The sequence below is a fragment of the Drosophila ananassae genome, chromosome 3L (assembly GCF_017639315.1).
Source record: "Drosophila ananassae strain 14024-0371.13 chromosome 3L, ASM1763931v2, whole genome shotgun sequence".
NCBI classification, from domain to species: domain Eukaryota; kingdom Metazoa; phylum Arthropoda; class Insecta; order Diptera; family Drosophilidae; genus Drosophila; species Drosophila ananassae.
The window spans coordinates 8,367,329-8,390,270 of NC_057929.1; the positions used below are offsets into that span (position 1 = coordinate 8,367,329).

The 22,942-nt window shown below is 40.7% G+C and overlaps 3 protein-coding genes across 4 annotated transcripts; 2 read left to right on the forward strand and 1 right to left on the reverse strand.

Moving 5' to 3' along the window:
* The first annotated feature begins 1,917 nt into the window (after positions 1-1,917).
* LOC6495921 (sestrin homolog) lies at positions 1,918-20,968 on the forward strand. Of its 2 annotated transcripts, none has more exons than XM_044715223.1 (8): positions 1,918-2,057; positions 16,304-16,489; positions 18,582-18,764; positions 18,842-19,226; positions 19,429-19,747; positions 19,832-20,015; positions 20,076-20,186; positions 20,293-20,968. In XM_044715223.1, exons 2-8 carry the CDS (start codon positions 16,343-16,345, stop codon positions 20,377-20,379), a joined length of 1,416 nt encoding a protein of 471 aa, XP_044571158.1. In that variant the 5' UTR covers positions 1,918-2,057; positions 16,304-16,342; the 3' UTR covers positions 20,380-20,968. The 2 variants fall into 2 exon arrangements, with proteins under 2 accessions (XP_044571158.1, XP_044571157.1); XM_044715222.1 differs by lacking the exon at positions 1,918-2,057 and adding an exon at positions 10,016-10,289.
* Positions 6,230-7,346, reverse strand: LOC6494687 (purine nucleoside phosphorylase 1). The gene has a single exon (XM_001959822.4). It carries the CDS (start codon positions 7,262-7,264, stop codon positions 6,251-6,253), a length of 1,014 nt encoding a protein of 337 aa, XP_001959858.1. The 5' UTR covers positions 7,265-7,346; the 3' UTR covers positions 6,230-6,250.
* Positions 9,543-9,868, forward strand: LOC123257196. Its single transcript, XM_044715224.1, has one exon. The coding sequence runs from the start codon at positions 9,543-9,545 to the stop codon at positions 9,708-9,710; it is 168 nt and encodes a 55-aa protein (XP_044571159.1). The 3' UTR covers positions 9,711-9,868.
* Positions 20,969-22,942: the final 1,974 nt, after the last annotated feature.

A 22,942-nucleotide genomic window follows, 5' to 3' on the forward strand; every position in this document is an offset into this window, starting at 1 on the left:
CGCGTCCACAAACACACCAACACAAAGCCACATTTTCTACACACATGCACACCCAGTTTTTATAGGCCTCAGCCATTTAAGAGTTCAATCATATGAAGCGTCGTTGTTGTCGCTTCGTTGTCAATGCGATAGTGGCCCGTTGTTATTGTTGCATTTGTTGCCGTGCTCATGTTGATTCTGTCGCCTATTATTGCTGCTCTTAATGCTGTTGTTGTTGCTTTCTTACATGTGCTCTTCACATACATATGTTGAATAAAAAAAGTCTGAAAAGAAGAGACGCTGGAGACAGAAAAACAACTGTACATTTCGATTGGGGCTATGAGAGAGGACAAAGTCACTACAGGGGAGCTGTATAAATTTTTTGAAATTAAAAAAATTGTTTTCGAACTAAGTTTTCTTCTTTGAATGTTTTTGCAAAATGCATTGCCTACTTATGGGCTACTTTGGATAAGTAAAATTTACATAAGGTACGGAAATGAGGTAAAGTTTCTTCAATAAGGTTTAAAAAGTGATAAGGAATCTGAATATAATATATTTTCAGGAAAATAAACTTGTGCTTAATTAGCTCCTGCTCTTTCTCTTATAACCCCTATAGAGTAGGGTATAGCAAGCGTAGTGTAACCCTGAGCAACAGCTACAACGCAGCAATAAATTGTCAGAGTGTTTCTCATGAGCCTATTGACCCCCCCCACAGCCCCACCAACCACCCGACCCACCCATGTAACTGCTGGCCTGTTGCTGCTCTGCTTCCCGCTCTCCACCCACTCTCGAGCTCCCTCACTCTCTCCCGTAATGAGCTTACTGCAATTGTATTGGTGCGTCGGGTGCTGTTCGGTTTCTCGGTCGGTTTCTCTGCTCAGCTCCCCACATCGGCTCCCCAATCGGCTCGGCTGCTCTGCCGCCGTCGTCAGCTGTTGTTGGGGCAGATTTTGGTTTTCTGCTTGGCCGTTGTTTCAATCAAAGTTTATCGCTGGTCGCGTACGGTTGTTCCGCTAGTCAACGCGCAGAGCGATTGGGGCGTCTGCATCGCACGCACACGATAACAGCCACCGATACCTCCCCCGCCCCCACCTTATATAGACGAAGATCGCGGCAAATCGGCAATATCCGAAAAATCGGATAACCGTTTTTATTTTGTTTTTCGGTTTTTAGTTGTTTTATTTTTAACACTTATTTTGGGTTTGCTTCTGGTAAATTTCGCACATTTTTGTTTAAAATATCGTTCGGACGAATGCAGTGATAGCGCTCTGTGTACACAGCCAAAAATAAAATTTAAAAAAAAAGTAAAAAAAAATGACTGAAAAAAAAGCGAAAATCATTGTTATTGCATGGAAAATTACTACAGAAATTTCTTGTTCAGTGTGCCGGGCAAAAGCTACTGGCAAAGAGAAAAAAACAAAACTCAATCCGAAAGCATACACACACTCTCGAACAAACTAAAAAACTGAAAACTGAAACAACAACAACAAGGCAGAAAAGCATAAATTAGATTGGCCTCATAGACACGAATAACAACGAACTCGAGCCGCGTAAACAAATTAAACGATGCTAGCGGTGGCTGTTGTTGCTTTTTAAATTTAAATATAAACTATTATTGTTATCTGTGTTTATTGCTGTTGCCTCTGTTGTTGTTGTTGTTGTTGTTCCCGTTTTTCGCAGTCTGCCTCTGTTTTCGCGCCAAATGCAATCGATTTCGTTTCGAGGGGAAATTTCGTTCAACTTACATAATTAATGAGCGGCCAAGACCGTAAATCAAAAAAAGCATGCTCAAGAATAACGTAAAAGATCAGCAAAAAAACTAAAAAGAAAACCCGTGTCTTTTAACACTCGCGCAAGTTTTTAATAATTTATTATTTCAAACAACATTTTTCAGTTTTTCGTCCAAAAAACAAAAAATATTGTTTATCAAAAGAAGAGTTGGGAATCGCATTAAAACTTTGCTTTATCAGCGAACTGTGTGTTCTTCCCACCAACTGAAATAAAATCAAAAAAGAGACTAAGCGCCAAAAAAACAAAGAGAAAATCTCCCAAGTAAATGAGGAAGAGAGTCCTACGAAGTAAGTACAGAATCCTAGAAAATTTCATAATTTCTTTGCTTTTAGGGACTTTCTGCAGAAATGGCAGGCACTCTTACATTTCCCCTGCAGTTTGAGGTGCAAATGGATGGTTAAGAGGCTTTCCGACCAAATGCAAAGGGTCCATTATTAGATTTTGACCAGGACTTTGACCAAAAAATGGTTAAGGTATAGGGTGCACTGAGAACAAATCTTATAAACAGGATTATTTGAGGATTGGTTTTAAAAGAAAATTCATTTTAAGAAATAAAAATTACAAATACCAAGATAAAAGTAAGTGGTTTTATTATTTTTTTTTCTGAATATTAGTTTAGCTTTTAATTTGTCACAGTGTACGAGTCCTGGGATTGATTTGAAGCTTACTTGCCGATTCTGTTTCTGTTCTCTGGCATTAGTCCTGAAAGCACTCTTGGCATTGCCCAAAATGCACGGCCCACCGACTTCCTGTGCCAGGAGTCTGTGGTTAGTATGTGGGTCCTAAGGCCGTTTTTCTGACAGGACCAAGACCCGAGCAAGACTGACGCCAACAGCAACAGGTATTCCGGAGTGGCGAAAGTGCCTCCTTGCTGGCTAGAAACCCCACATATGTAGCTCCTCGAGTATTTCTCATCAAATTTTTACATTCGAAACAGAATTTGATTCGCTTTTTGCCACACAATTTCGAGTTGAGGAAATTGGCACTTGACCTACCGCACGGGAATCTAAATTAAGCAGCATGTTTTGTGTGCGTTTCGCCCTCTCTTTCCCTCGCTCCCCCATCACCACCCTCCTCCCTGTCATGCCCTGTCCATTTTTATTTCTTCGCTTCTGTGTGTGTGTGTGTGAGTGGCACTGTCTCTGTGTCTGTGTTGGGGCTGCTTCATTTAGCAGTTTTTGGTAAAATTGCTCAGAGCATTTATTCACTTTGTTGCTTTCGTTTGTTTACCGTTTTCATTATCCGTTTGTTCTCAACTACATACATTGTACATATGTATATTTCATCACACACTCTTTCTCCTCCATTTCTTCGCTCGATAAGTCGCGACTGGAGACTTGAATAATCGTACGACTAATTTTTCAGCTTGTTAGGCCATTATCAGTTACTGATTAAGTGTGGGCGATAATTAAGTTAATTTCTTTGGCAAATAGTTGAGAGTGAAGAGCGGCTCTTTAATTAAAATTTACGTAAATGTTAAATATTCGTTTTACGCGATGATGACGTCTGATTCAGCGGGGATGAGTTCTTAAAGCCCACCCGGCGTATACGTAATACTCCCTCGGGGCTACAGGCCAAAAAGAATTGAAGAACAGCTAGCAGTTAATGCCAATTATGATAAACGGTTGCTATGCCGTCGTGCGGTCACCTATACATGCACATTTCCAACAAACACCAGTGGAGAGTGTCACACAGACAGCAACTCACACACTGCACTCAAACAACTGTTGCTCCCGGAAAGCAACTCACACACACACACACACTTACAGACAGTCCCGTTGCCAGGCGCGCATTAAGATTGTTGGTTATTGGTGTTGGGGTGTATTGGTGTGTGTTGGTGTGGGAAATCACTTGAACTACTCGAAGAGAGGGCAATTGAAATGTGTTTCCATTCAATGTTTCAATCAATTTTAAGCGGCTTTCGATCCAGAATCAATCGTCAACTGAAATTTTTCCCAAAAAACTGCACGTTTTTCTCCTTTTGAATCTGAAACAAAGGAGAAACAAAATGAAACAAAATGAGAAAGATTACAACGACCTGTGACCATTCGCATCATTTATTCAACATGCTTTTTGTATTACTTAAACACGGCCACAGCCCACCACTCATAATGCTGCACAGAGAGAAAATACAGAACATTATTACAAACTATAACATATTTTAAACACAATAGAGCATGTTTTTTGACGAATTATAAATTCTGAATAAATCTTGCAAGTGCACTTTTGCTTAAATTGCAGTCATTTCTATGGGCGCAAAACGAGGTTATTGAACTTTCAACAGCAGCAAGTGCAACGCCAACATCTGCTCCGGCTGCCTTAGTTAGCATGCCATTTATTTTGCACAATTTTCTACTTTTCCATATAACGAGTAGTCACCCACACACTTGCCGACAATCAGCCAACAGGAATAACCATTTTGCAGTCATTATTCTGGTCTGGTCAGTTGAGCCCATTGAGTCATCATTTTATTGCAGTGGAGGGCTTAGTTCCTTTCAATAAAAAATACACAAATACAGACCAATCTAAAGTCCATTTTACTATATATATACCAACAAATCTTGGATTTCCCGTAAATAATAAAAAATAAATGATGATTTATGGGAATATCATGTTAATATATGAAGAATCTAATCTTAAAACTTTGTAGCTGTTGATTAGAATACCTGGCAACAGACAGAATGCCTGGCAAAAGTATTTGAAGAATGGTTTATTACATAATTCCCTCAAATCAGATTACCTTTTTATGGTAATTGAAGTGGATGTAGATATCCATGTCTCCCCCAGATGCGCGATTTTTGACAGCATTGGATGGGAAAATGCATTCGAAAGATGTCCAATTTATTCGCACCTCCCGGCAGTATAATTAGCTTAGTTTGGGACGTCAGTTGATTGAGCAACAAGGATACATATCTCGCAGAATGGCAGCATTCAGCAGCAACAATGCCCCGAAAACCCTGCCGGCCTGTGGCCCCACTGCCTGGTTGACGAATCAATTGCCAAAACCACAGGCAGATGTTGTTCGGAGGGGCAATTGAAATGCCAAAACTATGTGGTGCATGTATCTATTCAACTGTATCTGTATCTGTGTAGTATCTGTATCTGCATCTGCATCAGAGTCTTTATCTGTATCTGCATATCAGCTGCTAGATGCTACGGTTCTGGCACTGCAATTGTTGGCACATTGATATTCACGCACAAATGCCTCGAATGCTTTTGATATTTAAAATTAAATTGTAATGCCAGTGCAGTGAACTGGCCCACCGAAAGCCACATAGAGATAGATGGCGAGAGTGGGGCAGGGCAGAACTTGTTGCAAATTGCAACATTTTCCAACGCGTTTTCAATAAACACAAGTATGTGCATATCTGCTGGCATCAAGGGGTCAACGAACTGGCCGCAAATAACTCATTAGCGTAATGCCACAAGCCGAAACATTGAACAAACCGCACAAATCTCAATCGCGGGGAAATCTCTCTCTCTCTCTCTAGCCGCATGATCGCCCAGCTAACAAAGCAAACAAAAAAAATAAAATAAAATAAAACAAAAACGTAAAATACAAATCGCGAGGCAAACAGCTCTTGGCTATCGCTTTTGGCTCCCCCTTGCCACTCGCCACCCGGTCGCTGCTAGCCGAGCTATATATGCACTTATATCTGAGCAATCAGCGTCAATAAGCCAGCCAGTTCGTTCGTCATCGCTGCACCACCACACCACCACACCACCACCACCACTGCAATAAGAAATGATAAAATTGGCAACAATGACGAACAAAGAAGTCGAAGCCAAGTTCATAATTGTCATTACGGAATAATGGCCAAGGAGTTGAGTTATAAGCGACTTACTGATAACAAAGCCAGTGCAGCGCAAAAGTTATGAATAATTTCGTAATACGACAGCTCATACTACAGTTTTGACAAAAAAATACCAGTTGGCAACAAAGAAGTGAAGTCTAACTCACTATACTATATAATAAACTATTATAGATAATTATCTATAAACTATTATCTTGCTGTAGTATTACATCATTAAAGTACTTAACTAAAAGTAAATGTTAATCTACCTATGCCTAGAGCTTTAGCAACAATGTAGTTCGGATTTCATTCCCTGCTAATTGCCATAAAACTTATTTGGCCAAGATGACTAAACGACCATCTCGCCCGAGTGCTATATTGCATTACGTATACGCCCAGTGTACTCTAATACGAGCACTTTGCGCTTTTATTGCTGGCCATTTGGGCCATCCATTAGACAGCTTGACACCAGGCACACTTGCACCTATCTTCAGTCCCACACTCGCCACTATCGACTATCCAACAGCCACTACCCCCATCTTCCATCCCCCATCCCCCAACCCACGGCTAGAGTGCTCGTCCCTCTCGGATATTTGCGGCAACAGCTGCACCTGTCACTATTTCCGCGTTGCCAACAGAAAAACAACACATCGCTGGCCGAGAGATGGTGGGGCTTTTCAAGTAATCTATTTCGGGCTATCCGAGTCCACATTCCCATGGTGCATGTGGTAGATCAGGCGGCCGATCAAATCGGTGCAGGCCTGACGTTTTTGGGGCGTGACCTCTACACTCTCGATGGCCACCTTCGCCGCCATCCGTGGATCCTCGAACTCTTCCTGGGGCTTACTGTGCGCCACCACAGTGACGAATGCGAAGGCAAAGATCCTGATGCCAGCATGATGGGCAGCCAGTACCTCAGGCACCAGCGACGTCCCAATCACATCGGCGCCCAACCGACGCAGCAACTCCTCCTCGGCCGGAGCTATCCGGTAGGGACCACCACAAAAAGCAAAGACTCCGCTGTATAGGTGTTTCTGGAGGCCCAGCGTCTTGCCGATTTCCAGGGCACTCTTAATCAGGTCCGGATTGTAGGCATTGACCATGGGAAAGAATCGGGCACCGAAGCGCGGATCGCAGGGTCCCTGCATGGGCGACATGTTCATCATGCCCATGAAGTTGATGTGATCCTTGATTAGCATTATGTCCCCAGCATCGTACTTGGGATGCGTAGCCAAGCAGCAACAGGTTAGCATGATGGTCTTTATGCCGCACAACTGCATCACGCGGACGGGCAGCGAGCAGGTGGCCAGAGAGTAGCCCTCATATTGGTGGAAACGGTCCGCCATGGCGATTACGGGAGCACCCATTACATAGCCGACCAGAAATTTGCAGTCCTCCAAGTGGCTGAGGGGAAAGTGCGGGATGTTTTCAAAGGGAATCTCGATGGGATCTTCAATCAGGCTGGTAATGGGGGCCAGGAGCGTGCCGCTGATGATACCGTATTTGGGACGCATTTCACTGACCGACACTATATATGCCGCCATCATCTCCACGATGTCGTAGTGGTAGAGCAGGCTCTGGGGCGTAGCCATCACAATCTGTGGCTTCTGGCGCTCCTCCTCCTCTATCTCCAGGAGGCGTCGGGCCGCCAACCGCTTGGCAATCGGCGACTTCCCGGTGCAGCAATCGATGTTGCACATGATGCCTCTAGTCCCAAGATAAGTGCAGATACCCCGTCCCCCTAACTTTTAAACTGGAAACTAACTGCCAGTTTATTTAAAAAAATCTCAAAACATACTAGATACTAGTGACTTGTAGGACTGTAGACTAGTTCTATATTCATTTAACAGAATAATCAGCGACTCGAGAAGACAAATATTACTATTAAATTGTTAAAGCCATATTTAATTAAAGACTATTCGGTTACTTTTTAGTTGAATGTCAAAAAATGCCATGTCTGAAAGGAAAACAAAGGCACAAAAGCACCCCATGACGCAAATGAAAATCCTTTATGCAGTATTATTTTCCAGCTGTGCATTCTGGGCATTCTGAAGTTTATTTGTTTTTTCATCAAACAAACAAAAATATTTTTGCCAAAATTTAATTTCGCAAATAGCGAAAAGTTTGGGCGAAAAGACTAACCATTTTAGGAAAACTAATTAAATCAGAACCGAACCACTGAAAGGTACTTTTGTATATTAATTAACAACACAAGCACTGCGGTTTCTGGTCAGTCAAGCCCAAATGATGTACTACCCCCACTCCGAGACCAGTCGATATCCAAAACAGTGCCCGGCAAGATGTTGTTTACGCTGTTTACCATGCGTATACGTGATTATAACGCTCATACGCATGGCGGGCCAGGCCCAGCTTGCTCTGGGCTGCTGGGTCTGTGGTGTCTTTGTGAGCGCCGTTCAATGTCACACCGCGCCAGAGTTCGTTTACAGCATCCATAGTATAATTCACAATTCGAGCAGTGTGAGTGGATAAATTAAATACGTTTACATAGAGTCAACAATGGACAAGCTTCTCAAGCTGGCTCTGAATAATACACATGGAGAAATTCAGAAAGAGAAGTACTTCTAGTACACTTTTCCATCTTGAAATAGACATTTTTCTCTGGCAGTGCCCCTCAGTTTTGAAGTCTGGTCTGGGCTGGTATGGGCCGGAGTAGGCCGAAGTTTAGTCCAATATCGTTGCTAATCAGTTGGGCAAACCAATACCAGCGACAACTCGGCACTTTGTTTTCAGACATCTGTTAACCAATCGCGCCCAGCTGTTGGAGACGGAGGAGCTTCTGCCTTTAATTTTTTGCCTGACTTTGGGGAGGGGATTCAGATTTGGTTTTGGAATCGTTGGAGCGTTTAGTATGCTCACAGCGTTGTCAATAATAAAAAATTATTAATAGGAAACTTTGTAACGTTGTTTATGTTATTCGAGTGCCATTCGAACTTGCTGGCTAGGGTTACAAACGCGGCTGTTGTTATTGTTTGTTATTCCAGTGCAGCCGCTGCCGCCGCCACCGCCTACAATGTCAGAGTCACGTTTGTGTAATTCGTTTTGATGACGCTGTCTCGGCAGTCTCGATTGCCTCGAAGCCTCCTCGACTATAGTTAGGGGCTACTATACCATACTGGTTCGAAAAACCGCAAAATCCAGGCTTGTAACTCTATCATCCCTCCATCTATTTGGCTTTATTGGTTAAACCTTTGTTGGATTTGCTTGTTTTTGGTGTGTGATGGGGCTGTTTGTTTGTCACTTTGCGTCTGCATGCCAAAAATGCGATGTTTGCACTTGATATTAATTTCGGTTTCGCATATATTCCGATTTTTTATCACCATATACCTGATACCTCATATACCACGGCTTATACCATTATTATTATTATTATCTCTGTTTTGTTTTGTTGTCTTACCTTGCCCCAGGAAGAGGAGCAAACTCGTTTGGCATTCCCGTTCCCGATTCCGTGTTTCCTTCACACTGGGCCCTGTTTGTTTACCAATTTTTTGTTCGCTGCGTTTTTGCTTTGTATCCGATGTTTACTTTTTATTTTTGGCATTGCGCGATTTTTTGCTGTCTGTGTGTAGGCTTGGCAAATAAAACTTGAAAGCCAATATTCCAAAAAAAAAAATCTCAAAAAACCTTTAAAAAAAAAGAAAGCAGTCGACAAAAAAACTGAATATTTTGACTGGCATTTGAATGCTAATTGGAGTTGGGGAGATGAGGAGGATTTGGATGGAAACGAGTCGAGTTGTTGCTGGGGGGAACTGGGAAGAGACTGTGAGGCGATGAAGCTGTGATATGGTAATTAATTAAGATCACTCAGTTAACGACCTTTTCTCTCTTTTTCTTCATCTGTCTTCCGCAGTTACCAACAAAGTCAACAGAGAGCGGCGGTAGTAGGAGTTCAACATCATTATATCGCCCAAGAAAAGTCCAAGCGGTATCCGAGGCACATCTGATACATAAGATTGTCAAATGAAAACCAAAAACCAAAAGAACATCAATAGCTGCAACTGCAATTGCTTCAGTCACTCCAATCAGGGGATCGCTATCACTGACGAGAAGAACATTCTGAGGAGGCCCAGCTACACGTACAAGTGTCTCAATCATAATCCGCGTCCGCGACCTTTGATATTTTCTTGAAAACTTCTTTGAAGAGTCTGAAAGCCCACCGAAGAAAGTGCTGATTTTCCTTCTTGCCGTGAAGTTTTTTTTGGTTCAAAACTTACCTTAATTGCCCTGACAAAATCAGAAATCTCTGTGAAATATATGTAGAAAAGCAACAAAAAGCCAAAAAACACCAAGAAGCAACTGCAGCGAAGCACAGTGAAAACCTGGCAAGGGAGACCCTGAACACTCTGAACAAGCTGAGAAAAGAAAATCTGGTTTTTGCTCAATCCAATCCGCAGACGAGCCTCCTCCTTTGCCAGCCAGCCACCAGCCTGGTGCATTTCGTGTTGGCCTGGCCCGTCCCGGCCAGTTGAGTTCATTTCATTTCTGTTGAGCCGACTTGGGCCTGAGTTTTGTGGCCGGCTGCTGTTGCTGCTCCACTTTCGTGTGGCTCCATAAACAAAGAGCCAGGCGAAAAACTGGTTATTTCTTTATTTTGATCGGAGCTGCAACGACTTCGACCTCCGATTCCGATTCCGATACTCTCCGTACGGCAGACTCATGTACTACGCCGTTGATTACTACGCGGATATGGGACAAATCTCTCAAGATGTGAGTATAAAAAGGTTCTTAAATCAGAGCTTAATTAAGCTATCTAATAATAGCAAAAATAGGTATTAATTTCAGGTTTTTGCGATTGCAGGATATTGGGTTTCCTAGTTTCAGATATTCCTTGTGCTTGTTGGCTGATAGGATTTAATTACAAACTTGGTCTGAACATAGTTCTAGTCCCCCACCATCCCTACCATTTTGCTTTATTAAAATTTGAACTTTGTTTGCACATCCTGTTGGTTTTTATGTTTTCTGTTGGCTTCACAGTGTTTAACTAAATAAAACAATGCATTTAATTAAATATTGCATTGCATACTTTGTTAACTTAATAAAGCAGTCAACATTTGGAGTTGTAATTTGAAAATTAAAACTTTTTAATGCGCAGTTTTGGGGTTGTATTGCAAGTTCCCAGAGAGCTGGGGGAGCATATGGGGGAGGGATTGTGTGGAATTTTTGTGGAACCCTTGATAAGCCTTTGATAAGCAGCCAGCATGGAATACTTTCCTTCGTTTTCTTCTCTTTATTTTCCCTTTTTTTTTGGATGGCCTGAAGCTTTATAATAGATAACATAACGCTAGTGACTAGAAGGTCTGGTGTGTGTGTTTTTTTTTTCATTTTATAAACATGAAAGTGGGTCAGCTAATCAGCGAAATTGATGCAAATGTCGAGTAATTGCGACTTGAAATTAATTGAAATAAACGAAACGGGCACAATGTGACTAAAGGCACTATTTAATTGCAAAAACAATGAGTTACAGATGTTCTGGTTATTGTACTCTGGCTTCATCAATAAATGACAAATGGAAGCAGCCCACAGATACAGATACTGATACTGATACAAATACAGTCTTTGTTTGTTTTTAAATGTGTATTAATTATAATATTTGTTTCATTCTTTTAATATGATGATGATGGCTTTCCTACCCACTCCCTTACCCTCTTTGAATGCACTTTGCTGTGGGTGCAGCTGCAAGCAAATCAAAGTGAAAAATAATAATTTTAATTATCATTCTCCTATCCAAGTGACAAAGAGCACAAACAGCCGCCGGCCATAAGCCATCTGCAGCGGCCAAAGAATTTTATTTACGCAATGAAAATATAAATTGTATAAAAATACACAAGCTGACAGATCCGAGCGAGGAGGCGGTCTGGGATGGGCTGGCGGATGAGGAGGTGGGTGCCAGTCACTCAGTCAGTCAGTCACCGTGGCATGAGAGCAATATCAAAATAAACAGATGTGCGCCATTCGCACTCTGGCAGGAGTCCAAAAAGGCTTTCGCCTTTGGCCGAGTGGTAAGCGTAATGATTGACTGACTGACTGCCTGATTGGATGACTGAGCGAGTGGGACAATGATGCGCATCGATTCGAATGCGACAAGTGCAATCGAATCACAGATGCAGCACTGCACCCACCAACCCATACACATTTTAACCATTAGGAAGTGAAACACACTTCTGACGCTCGTACCTCCCAAAAATAAATCCCACAGGCGACTATCAACTATGTATTTTTATAGTTTTCTTGGCCAATTTGTATAATTTAGTGACAGATTTTTGCGCCACAGGTTTATAAACGTCAACAAGATATTTCCCACAATATTTAGTTGGGGAAGATTGGGAAATAAAATGTTTAAATATAGAATAGTATTAGCTAAAAAGTTCGTTAACCCAGTCTCAGTATGTTTACTGCAACATTTCTATAGCCTCGTACAACAGTTGGCGATTTTCATTGTTCGACGACACTCTCTCTCTTATCACTCCCCCATTATCACCCCGAAGAAATATACATATGCCTGCGAATATACAATATAGTATTGTACACAAAGTCGTCAGGCACTGGCAGACACTTAATGTACTTATACAGGAGAATAGGAGTGTATGGATATGTTACAGACACTGGCGTAGACCTAATAATAATTTGCCACACTTTGTCATGATTGTTTGCGTTATGGTTTCTCTGTGTGTTGTTGCACTTTATCAGCAGACAAAGTGTCGCTTCGAGTGCCAGACAGTGAAGGTTTCGAACACGTACTGCCAGCCATCCAACCAGCCACCCACACTGTTGAATAATAGCTTTCACAACAAAAGAAGCACGAAGGGACAGTCTTATGGTTAACGACTGTATAATACCCGGTACTTGGGCTGCACTCTTGACGCTTTTCAGGATAAATGCGCCATTAATTAGCGTACTTTTTATTGGTCTGCCATGAACTGGCATTCAACAAGCAGGCACTCTTATTTGTATTTGAAAGATTAATTAAATATGCCACACCATTGGAGCTGCTTGCAAAAAAGCACACTAACATGCCAAGTACTCTACCCGCTCCGTAGTATATGCAAACTAAACGTATGTGCTGTATGGGAACTATAGAAAAAAAATAGTTTATCACGTCTAGACTCTAGACAAGTCTTTATTATCTACGCACACACCCAAGCACTTTGTTTTTTATGCTTATATTTTCTGTTTTGTTTTTTATAATATTTTTTTATTGCATTGCAAGGTGTCACGCACACACAAATGGACTAGTAATCATGGGACAGTATGGGTGAGTGGGCTATGCGAGCCACTGGCCATATGAACCAAGTACTCTCAGGTGTATAAAGGTGTACGGAATGATAAGCCCCACAGCCTTAAAATCTCACCAGATCGGCAAGGGGTAGGTCTTTGTGTATGTGACCCATTTTACGGGAACAGCTTCCGAGCTAATTCAATTTGTTTACAAATGTTTACTGATGTTAGAAACGAGTTTTCTAAACTTGAACATTTTTTGGGAAACCATTTCGTTTTATGGCCCCCAAATTAGGTAAAAACTTTCTTTAATAAGATTCCAAAGTTATTATGCATTCTCTCAGCAAATGTTGGCATTGTATTATTTCATTTCGCATTTTCATAGATTTTATTTGCCATGGTTGTTTTCAGTTTGCATTTCTATAACACCTGACGTTTTTTCCACTTTAGTTGTTTACCTGCTTATTGTTTGGGGGGCTCTCACTCTGTCTTTGTTTGTGTCGCTGCTTCTGTCTCTGTCTCTGAACGACTCCCCCCCATGAGTGCTATCTCTTACTGCCGGCTGGGGTCTGTCTCTCTCGCTGGCATTCTACCATTTATGCTAATTTATTTGCCTGTTTACCAGCTTTTGTTTTAATCTGTTTGGGGGCCGTGTTGACACTCACCGAGTTGCAGAGAAATACAATGAATTTTCAGAGTCATTCGGGGCGGAGTTGAAATTACAGAAAATTTATTGTTATTCCCGCGGACTCGGACGCGACCGCTCCGAATGTGTTCCATCTAATTATGTTAATTTATTAATTTGGCTTAGTTTGTGCTGTATGCTGTTTGCTGGCGAAAAATACAGAGGAAATCAAAATTAGCTTACAGCAATTAATTGGCCGCAATTAACATAAGCCGTAAGCCGAACACCGTAAAGAGTTGCGTCGTTCGTGCATCCGGCAGATACAAATTGCCCAGCTGTACCCCATCCCCAGCCCAGCTCCATCACTGTACGGTGAACACTTCGCACACCACCGCCTCCATTGACCGACAGTAAACATTAGCATTCAGCAGTTCTGCGTTATCTTTTAATCGCCACGCTCCATGATCTTGCACGTTAACAACAGTTGGCGCGGAAAGTCTTTGCCAGTTCGCAGATTGGTGTGGTCAGTGCTGTGGAGTTGAGGTTTTCCGGGGGGAGGTACTGGGGAGCACCATTTTGTAGTAAATATTGTTAAAAAACAAGGCATTTATGGTACTTGTTGGTGGGAGCAGGAGCGAGGAGTACCAGGTATCTTGTACTAAAGCAGGAGTCAGGAGTACCGGGTACTTTACACACAATATTTAAATAATAAATATATTTCCAACATTAATACTCTTATAAACTCTTTATTCACAAATATTTAACCATTTGTTTATATATTTTTACAAAAAAGTATTTTAAAGCAAAATAAAGAGCCAGGAGTACCTGGTATCATACATATATTAAAATAAACAGAAATATCTCATAAACAAAACAATTTCCAATTGAATAATCTTGAAAAATCTCAAGTCACACTTATATATCTCCATAAAGTTATGGAAAAAGGCACCCACATGCATTAGAATCGCAATTTAGTAATCAATTATCACGTATACGACACGTTAGCCGAACAGGTTACCCACGTCAGGGAGAGTCATGGAAAGCGAGAAAACAGTGAAAAACTCTGTACCAATATTATTGAAATGCATTTGCAAAAGCAACAACTAAGCTCCAGCAAAAAACGACAACAAAACAAAAAAAAAAAAAAGAAGCAAACTAACAGACACACACGCTCGAAGGCTCAGAAATGGATATGCACTCACGGTACAGTGCAAATTGTATGTACATGCCCATGAAACTTGGTCTAAGCACCGTTCAAAGCTATTGGCTTTTTTGTTTCTTTGTTGTTGGCAGCCCGGACTGGATTGGATTGGATTCGATTGGGTCGGTTGTGTGTCACAGAAACTAGTTTGCTTTTCCAAACGGGTTTCCCCATCTCTCCCGCCGATTTCCAACGTGAGTGTGTGGGAGTTAGTCAGGGTGTTCAACACACAAACACACACACATACTGGGGTGTATATGGATAAAAGTCAAGTTGTATATTTATGGATTCCGAAAGAGAACCCATAATGATGGAAATGTCAACACGCTTCAAGCCATTTGCATATCTCGGCGTCATGGCCCTTTTAATTAACAAGTGTAACAGCTCCGATTTGAAGTTGCGAATCAAAAAGTTATCCAAGAATAGTTTTATTTTCAGTTTCAGTTTTAAATAGATGCAGAGTATAAATCACTGTGATTAATGGCGCCCGTCTTGTTTATGTTTTGTTCGACATTTGTTATTTGTTATAAATACTAGCTGCCCCGATGGCAGCAGCTACCAAAACACACTACACATCTCGGACATTGGGATTAATTAATTATGTGAAAGTGATGGCATTTAATGGGGTTTGGAGGGGGAATTTCTGATTTACGATGTCCCATCTAAACTCGACTGGAGCTAATCGCTGACCGTTAACTCGTTTGTTTATCTGATTAAATATGAAATTAGCACAACATCTCGGCCCTGAGTGTCTTCTTAGGCGTGGGTGCATGCCACAGCCCACTCGGACTATCCGAGAGCTCATCATCACCATGATGTGGGTGGGTGGAGGCTTGGAGCTAAACCTGATATTCATATGTGGTTTGCATCGAAAATCAGGGTTGGGCTACACAGCCAGAGTCAGAGTCAGAGCCAGAGACTGACGACTAGTCGGCATATTAGAAGTCAATTATGCAAATATTCGTTTGCCATTTCGGGTGAGCTGTTCGTTTGCTGTCAGGCACTATGTTGCTTTATCAAGACCATCAAGTATACAACCGAAAAGAGCCAATTCATTCTCCGTCCTGAATGTTGTTATCAGCACTCCCTGGCTATTATTAATTTCTTTTTGTCATTTAGGTGGCTTTCAGGTTGCAGACAAGAGTTCTTAAAGAGCTAAAACTGGTGCGATAATTTGCATTTAATTCGAGTCGGTCTCTCAAAATCGATCGGGGGAATCGGGGGAAATGGAAAATAATCCTTATCAGCATAAAGACAGTGCAGCTTAGTTTCCAGCTGGCCTCCAGCAGTCGACAAGAGGTGCATCAAACATTGCCATGGAAACTCCAATCAATGGACGGCATCAGATGCAAGCAGTGGCCCTGGGAAACCCAGCTCTGCCCTTGCCACCAGGCCAAGCTTATTAAATTCCTGATTTCATCTTCTCATTTTAAGTGAAGCAAAGAGTCATCTGTTTGGATGTGTGTTTTAGGCCATCTCAAATTTCTGCATCAAAAATTAAATTAATTTCGCAAGTTTCATGGCACTAGACACTCTCATATGGCTGGCTTCATTATCCATTCGGGGGAATAAAATCAAGCACATCACGTATACGCAGTGTGGGGCCTCTTAAAATAACTTTATTTTATACGGCTTGATGAACTTATAAACGAATTACTATTTTATTTCTACTTCTTTCAGTGTTTCGCTGCATCAAAGACGGGAACATCTGACTTTGAAATGGACGATCTCGACGACTTGGATCAGGTCACCCAGGTGATCGGCTACCATCCCCAGTTCCACGATCACTTTCTGCGGACTCAGAACTTTATAATGAAGGGCGATGGACCGCTGCCCAATGATTACAGATACTATTTGGCCATAATTGTGAGTTGAACTTCTATTCAAAAAATTTCAATTTATTATAAAATTAGCCAGCAATTGTGTGTTTGGGAAGAAATTTTTGATTTCTAATGTCAAGTAGCAGTGGCGCGTTGAAATAAAACAATAGCCGCTGATTGCCAACAAAGTCTGCTATGAAAAGCAAATTAAAAACACTATGTACTCGGAACACTATTTTGGCATTGTTCTGGATGAACTTTTGTTTGAAAAGCCATTCTCGTCACGTATTGTGAAGCGGTGTGGATGCACGGCGGTGTGGATGCAACCCGAATTGAATGAGAGACTCTTCCTAAATAGATTCCATTTCTCGGTACGCCTATGTGGTCTAATCCGGAGTCCAGAGTTCGCCGTCCGGATCTGTGATGCGGTGTCGTGTTGTGTAGTTTGTATGGCATTGTTGGCCCTGGCCCCCGGCAAACGTAAGCATATTAACTTCCCCCACAATTGGAGCTGTCAGGTTGCATTTGCCACCGACTGATGCCGAATCAATGCCAAACTGTATAACTTTCATTCCCTTGTTACCGCTCCACTGCGTTGAAACGACAACAATATACCTGATGGGGGTATTATTTTACGTATTAAGCTCTCGACTGCATCAGTTTGAGCTTTAACTAAAACAGAAATGGTATTTCAATTGGTTATTTTCGCCAAATCCGCTTTAAACAATATGTGACAGCTCTTCAATGCTCCTCGGATTGAATTATGTTGTGTCTGGGATAAGCTATAATTCCTCAGGACAGTAAACTAATTTAGAAGTAGGCCAGGGCATTCCATCCTTCTCGATTGAATCGTTCGCAATCATAATAAATATCCATAAAGACCTGCCTTTAATGATAATTTTGGTAATAAACTCGGGGAATAAATGCGTAATTAAAATTGATTTATGATTTCGCTTAAATGCATTGCGCAGCTGAAGACCATCGAAAATTATGATATTCCAGATGCAATTGGGAGATTTAGGAAATGCTGAATACAGAAAATACATTAATCAATTATTTCACAACTTTTTCGAGGCACAAATAGAGTTGCTCCTTGGCCCAGAGAGTAAGAGTGCTGGACATAATTTATGGCCTTAGATGTGCGTGTGCAATAATCGTAAACCCAATAAAATACACATTCTATATATATTTGCTGCTTATAGTTGACATTTCGGTCATTTACAGAGCACCGTCGAGTGTCTTTGGGTGGGCATTCCACACATTCGATGTGGGTAAATAATAAACACATTCTATTAACTCATGCCAGCTAATTGGGAACAATTTGCGCATTTTTCCACGCCAGGGGAGGCAGATGACTCTGAGGATTTTATTAAGGTTGTTATAATTATTATTATTTTGGCAGGAGGATCTATAGGAAAGTGCACCCGAGAGTCGCATAGCACATAGCTGGTTCTGGCGTTGCGCCTTTGTCTAGATTGGGGCCTCGGCGAATGTAAAATTATTTAAGATTTACGATGGCTTGTCAGGGCATGCTATGATTCTGCCTGCCAGCCTTCCTGCCCAGGCCTCATTAATGACAAACAACAAAATAATACGTAAAACGTAAGACAAACAATGGGCCTTTGCTCTCTCAATGTCCCCCGGTATTTGTTGTTTTGGGTCACACTCACACGCACTGCGATCCCACCAAAAAAAAAAAAAAAGAAAAACTTTCCGAATATTTTTAGCACTTATTCAGGTGGCAGCGGTGTCAGCGGTGGTGGCCAGATAAGGCTGGCATAGTTGGAGTCAATCTACATGTGTCTCCCAGGTCTCCCGCACCCTGGGAGATTTCTGATTGTGGGTCACTTGGATATTGGGGACTCGGTTGACTCGATGACTTTGCGGTTGAGTTGAGACCCAACGGCCAGACGGGCGGGGGACCTGAGGGCCAAGGTTAGAGAGCTAGAAGATCAAAACAAATTACGTAATGCCTGGAAAAATTTTACCTGTACACAGTGTTCATCATTTTGCACAGCAAGACATTATAATATTATGAAGTGGAATATGGAAGTAAAGTATACACTTCTCTTAGATAGTAACTCTTGTAAGATTAGTTTAATATTTAATTGATTTACTTTTTGATTAAAACCCATTAGGCTGCTGCTCGGCATCAGTGTCCCTACTTGGTTAAACGCTACGAGAAGGAGTTCATCAACCAGGGCGGCGATAGCTCCTGGCTAGGTGGCCTCGACTTTATACCCGCCAAACTACGTGCCATATACGATATCAATAAAATATTAGCCCATCGCCCCTGGCTGTTGCGCAAGGAGCACATCGAGGTGGGTGTAATTCCGGCATTGCATCGAACAGAAATTTTACGAACAACATGGGGCTAAAAATTTAATGATTTTTCCAGCGTCTGACCAAGGGAAAAAATAGCTGGTCGCTGTCGGAGGTGGTGCACGCCATGGTCCTGCTCTCGCATTTCCACTCCCTGTCATCGTTCGTTTTTTCCTGCGGTCTCACCCAAAAGCTGGACGGCCTGTCTAGTCCAAAATTGAAGACTCCCCCGGTGACGATGGACCAGTCCAGCCAGCCGGGCGTACTCTGCCAGACCACCAACACTCCAATCGACCCGCAAAAAACCGTTCTGACGGAGATATCGCTCAACAATGCAAAGCCGGATTACAATAGCCAAGCCGCAGCCGGTCCCAATGGCGGTGGGATTGGATTGGGCCTGAGTGCTGGCAGTGCTATGGGAGATGCTGGTCCTGGTCCCATGGACCTCAATGGATATTTGGGTAAGGCACTGCTCGGATTTCCATCACATAATTTATGTCTATTTAAAATTTTAAAAGCAAGGAAGTTTTAAGATATTTCCATTAATGTTTGAAAGCACTAACTGGAGTGCTTAAGAACGATTTTTCCCCATTCCTCGATGGCAGTGTAGTAATGATTTCATTGTGCATTGTTAGACATGGCACTAATTCAATTGTTTTGCAGCCACAGCCCAGCAACTGCCACAGCAGCACGGCATCAGCGTGGAGGCGCTAATGGAGCGCATGAAGGTGCTGTCCCAGAAGCAGGACGAGTGCAGTGAGGCGGAGCTCAGTAGCCGTTTTCAGAAGGTGGAGCAGCAGACAGCCGAGCTGGCAGCCGTTACTCCGGAGGCGGCGGTTACCTTGCCACCGAATTTATCCCACTATGTGGATGATGCCAAGTTTATTTACCAGGATTTTGCTCGACGCGGCACCGAGAACATCAACACGTTTCGCATCCAGGATTATTCCTGGGAGGATCACGGCTTCTCACTGGTGGATGGGTGAGTATTTTCCTGCTGTTCTGCTGTCTGACAAGAGCCCCTTCATTGGGCTATTTATCTGGTATTTAATTTTTGAAAAACCAGGCTGTACAACGATGTGGGCACCTTTCTGGATGAAAAGTTTCGGGCCGCCTACAATCTCACCTACTGCACCATGGGCGGCATCAAGAATGTGGATACCTCCAAGTTCCGTCGGGCCATTTGGAATTACATTCAGTGTATCTACGGGATACGGCATGATGATTACGACTATGGTGAAGTGAATCAGGTAATAATAGCTTCTACCATTCATATTCTTAAGCTCATTTAATTGTTTTTGTTCTGGTAGCTTCTGGTGCGTCCCTTGAAAATGTTTATTAAGACAGCCTGCTGCTTTCCCGAGCGTATTACCACCAAGGATTATGATAGTGTGCTTGTCGAGCTGCAGGATAGTGAAAAGGTAAGTGGAATTTTTCCACCCATCCCCAGTCCCCAGTACTCAGCCAACTATATAGCTATACCAACAGACATTAATCGTGTTATTATCTGATATTTTTGCCAAACAGGTTCATGTGAATCTAATGATAATGGAAGCCCGTAATCAGGCCGAGTTACTCTATGCTCTGCGCGAGATAATGCGTTATATGACTTGATCTCATTAAGTGAATAAACATACGTATATATACCATATATTACACCCAAAAAAAAAAATGAAGAAAACACCCACTCACACCCCATACCCCATACACTACACCCATACGAGTACATGCATAAAACATTTTGTTATTTTGAGAGCGCATAAAATATTAAAAGCGAAAGGAACGGATATGGAAGGACAAGCCGTAACATCCAAGATGGTAACAGTTTGTGCAATAAACGAGATACGTTTTATACGTCAATAAATAATTAATTTACGCTAATGCACTACAAATCAATTAATAGAGCCGTTCAATATCAGTGTCCATTAAATTAATGTCGAATTAATGTTTGCAACTCAATTAACAATAGTCTGTGTCTATGGTTAGCCGAACAAGCCAATTGAATACGTACATCCGTGATGGAGAAAACAAATATTTAAATGTTATTTTAAAAATTAAGATGATCTGCAAAAAGCAAAAAAATATGAAATTTTCTGTCTGTTTCCTTTCGTGAATGTGCAAGCAATAATCACTGTACATATGTATTATGTTTTGTTTAATTATTTTAGCGAAATAAATACAATTTTTATTTTAAATATTAAAATTTTTGTTTTCTTACCTCTGACCTCTATTCTCTTCGTCTCTAAGTTCCTTTTCAAAAGTCAGAAATTGGTGACTTATCGAGCTTGCAATGGAACTATATCTAGTATAAGTAACTACGTATTTTGGTAGTATTTAAAATTTAAAATTAAAGTAATCTCTGACTGTAATGTGTGTACCGCATCTAAAACTTTGACGGCATTCAATGTCATAGCTATAAAGTTCAGTACCCGCCCCTGGGTGAAAAGGTATAAATACCAAATGATTTAACAATTAAATATAAAACTCATACTTGTGCTAAGCATTTAATTGCGATTAAACGAATTTAAAATACGGAAAAGGCTTTAGAATAAGATCATGCTTCGAAATGCGGTAGCTACCCCGGGAAGACAAGGTTCTTTATAAGATTACTAATTGCTTGATACTAATTGCTGTATGCTTCTCTTGATGTTTGAAGTTTAAGCTTAATATTCCATTATAAGAACAGAAATTGTTTCAATAAGTGTACCTTTTGCATTTATGTGTTTTTTGACATTCTTGATCGCAAAAATGTCCAGTTGCAGGTTTCGGGAGAGATTCAAACGAACTAATTAAGATAAGTATATGAATAAGAAACTAAAACTACTACTTTGCTTGAAAAACTTTAAGTAAATTTAAGATTTTAAATGGTTGTTGGCAGAAAATAGAAATATAATTTAGCAAAAAAAAAACGAAAAACAAAGCCATGAAACAGGTTTCCTTCTTTGGAAATTGATTTTAATGTCGATATTTGTTCACTGGCCAATTGAAGCGAGTTAGATCCAATTGTAAATATAACTAACAAGCTTTGGCAATTCAAAGATGTGATTTTACCGAATATATATACATACGCAGTGTATTCCTTTGCAAATAACCAAGTACATCGATTGAGTATATATATTTGGCATTAGTTGTTAGCTCTAATAATCATTGAACCCGAATTTCGCTGTAAAAGTTCTTTCATTAATGGAACGGCGAGTCTAACTGGAAGGTGAAACATATAATATTTAACTTCTTAGATACATATTAGCTCAAAGACATGGCTGTGCAGAAAAGGCACATTCGAACATTCGAATTTAAGGGAATGTCCATAAGGAATACGGCAATGCAATTGCCTAACAGATGGTTAGATCTTTGTAATATAAGTATATACTATAATATACACTTTTCCAGCTGAAAAGAGTGAGGATCTAAGTACTTTTTCAATTTATACAAACTACAAAAAATATACACATATATTTCCGTCGAGTTTTTAAATGTCTAATATAAGAAATTCTTTGAAAAATACATAATTGAAATATTTCAAAAAATATTGAAAAAATAACAATAACTAAATCAGTAAACGAAATTTTTTATGGTTGACTTTAATCAACCAAGAGCACCGGGGCTAAAAATCGAGATGATTGACAAATAAAAATTAAAAACACTCTAAGCTTAATACTTGAATAATCTATAAAAGTATTAAATAATTAATAAATAAGCCACGCATTGATATTAGCATTGTTCTATGAGATCGATCTCGCTATCTGCGATACTCAAAATTATCTGACTGCTTCTTGAAGAATTATACGCTAAACACACATATATCTTAAAAATATAAAAAAAATATTAATGTTTTTAACCTCTTGGTGTTTGGTGTTAAATAAAAAAAAAGAAAAAACCCCTAGAACTGTTTTTCAATTCTAAACAACAATCGATTCTTTACATATGTATATACACATTTTATTCAATATATAGATATATAATTTATAATCCATTTCAGTATTCTTTCAATTACAATTAATTCTCATTTACTTATATTGACTAAAAAAATGTTTTGTTAATAATTACGAAGATTGTTTGGTTAAACTAAAATTGTTTCGAATAATCATCATTTCGTTTTACAAAGTATTATGGGATAAAATACAATAAGTTCTCATCTGATATGGCGACAAAGATATTTGGAAACCTCTATAAAAAC

Bases quoted from the DNA above. Each gene is read 5' to 3' on its own strand.
- LOC6494687 (XM_001959822.4), bottom strand. From the start codon at position 7,264: ATGTGCAACATCGATTGCTGCACCGGGAAGTCGCCGATTGCCAAGCGG.
- LOC123257196 (XM_044715224.1), top strand. From the start codon at position 9,543: ATGAAAACCAAAAACCAAAAGAACATCAATAGCTGCAACTGCAATTGC.
- LOC6495921 (XM_044715222.1), top strand. From the start codon at position 10,239: ATGTACTACGCCGTTGATTACTACGCGGATATGGGACAAATCTCTCAA. The intron at 18,765-18,841 runs GTGGGTGTAATT...TGATTTTTCCAG, and splicing joins TGCGCAAGGAGCACATCGAG to CGTCTGACCAAGGGAAAAAA. The intron at 20,016-20,075 runs GTAATAATAGCT...TTGTTCTGGTAG, and splicing joins ACTATGGTGAAGTGAATCAG to CTTCTGGTGCGTCCCTTGAA.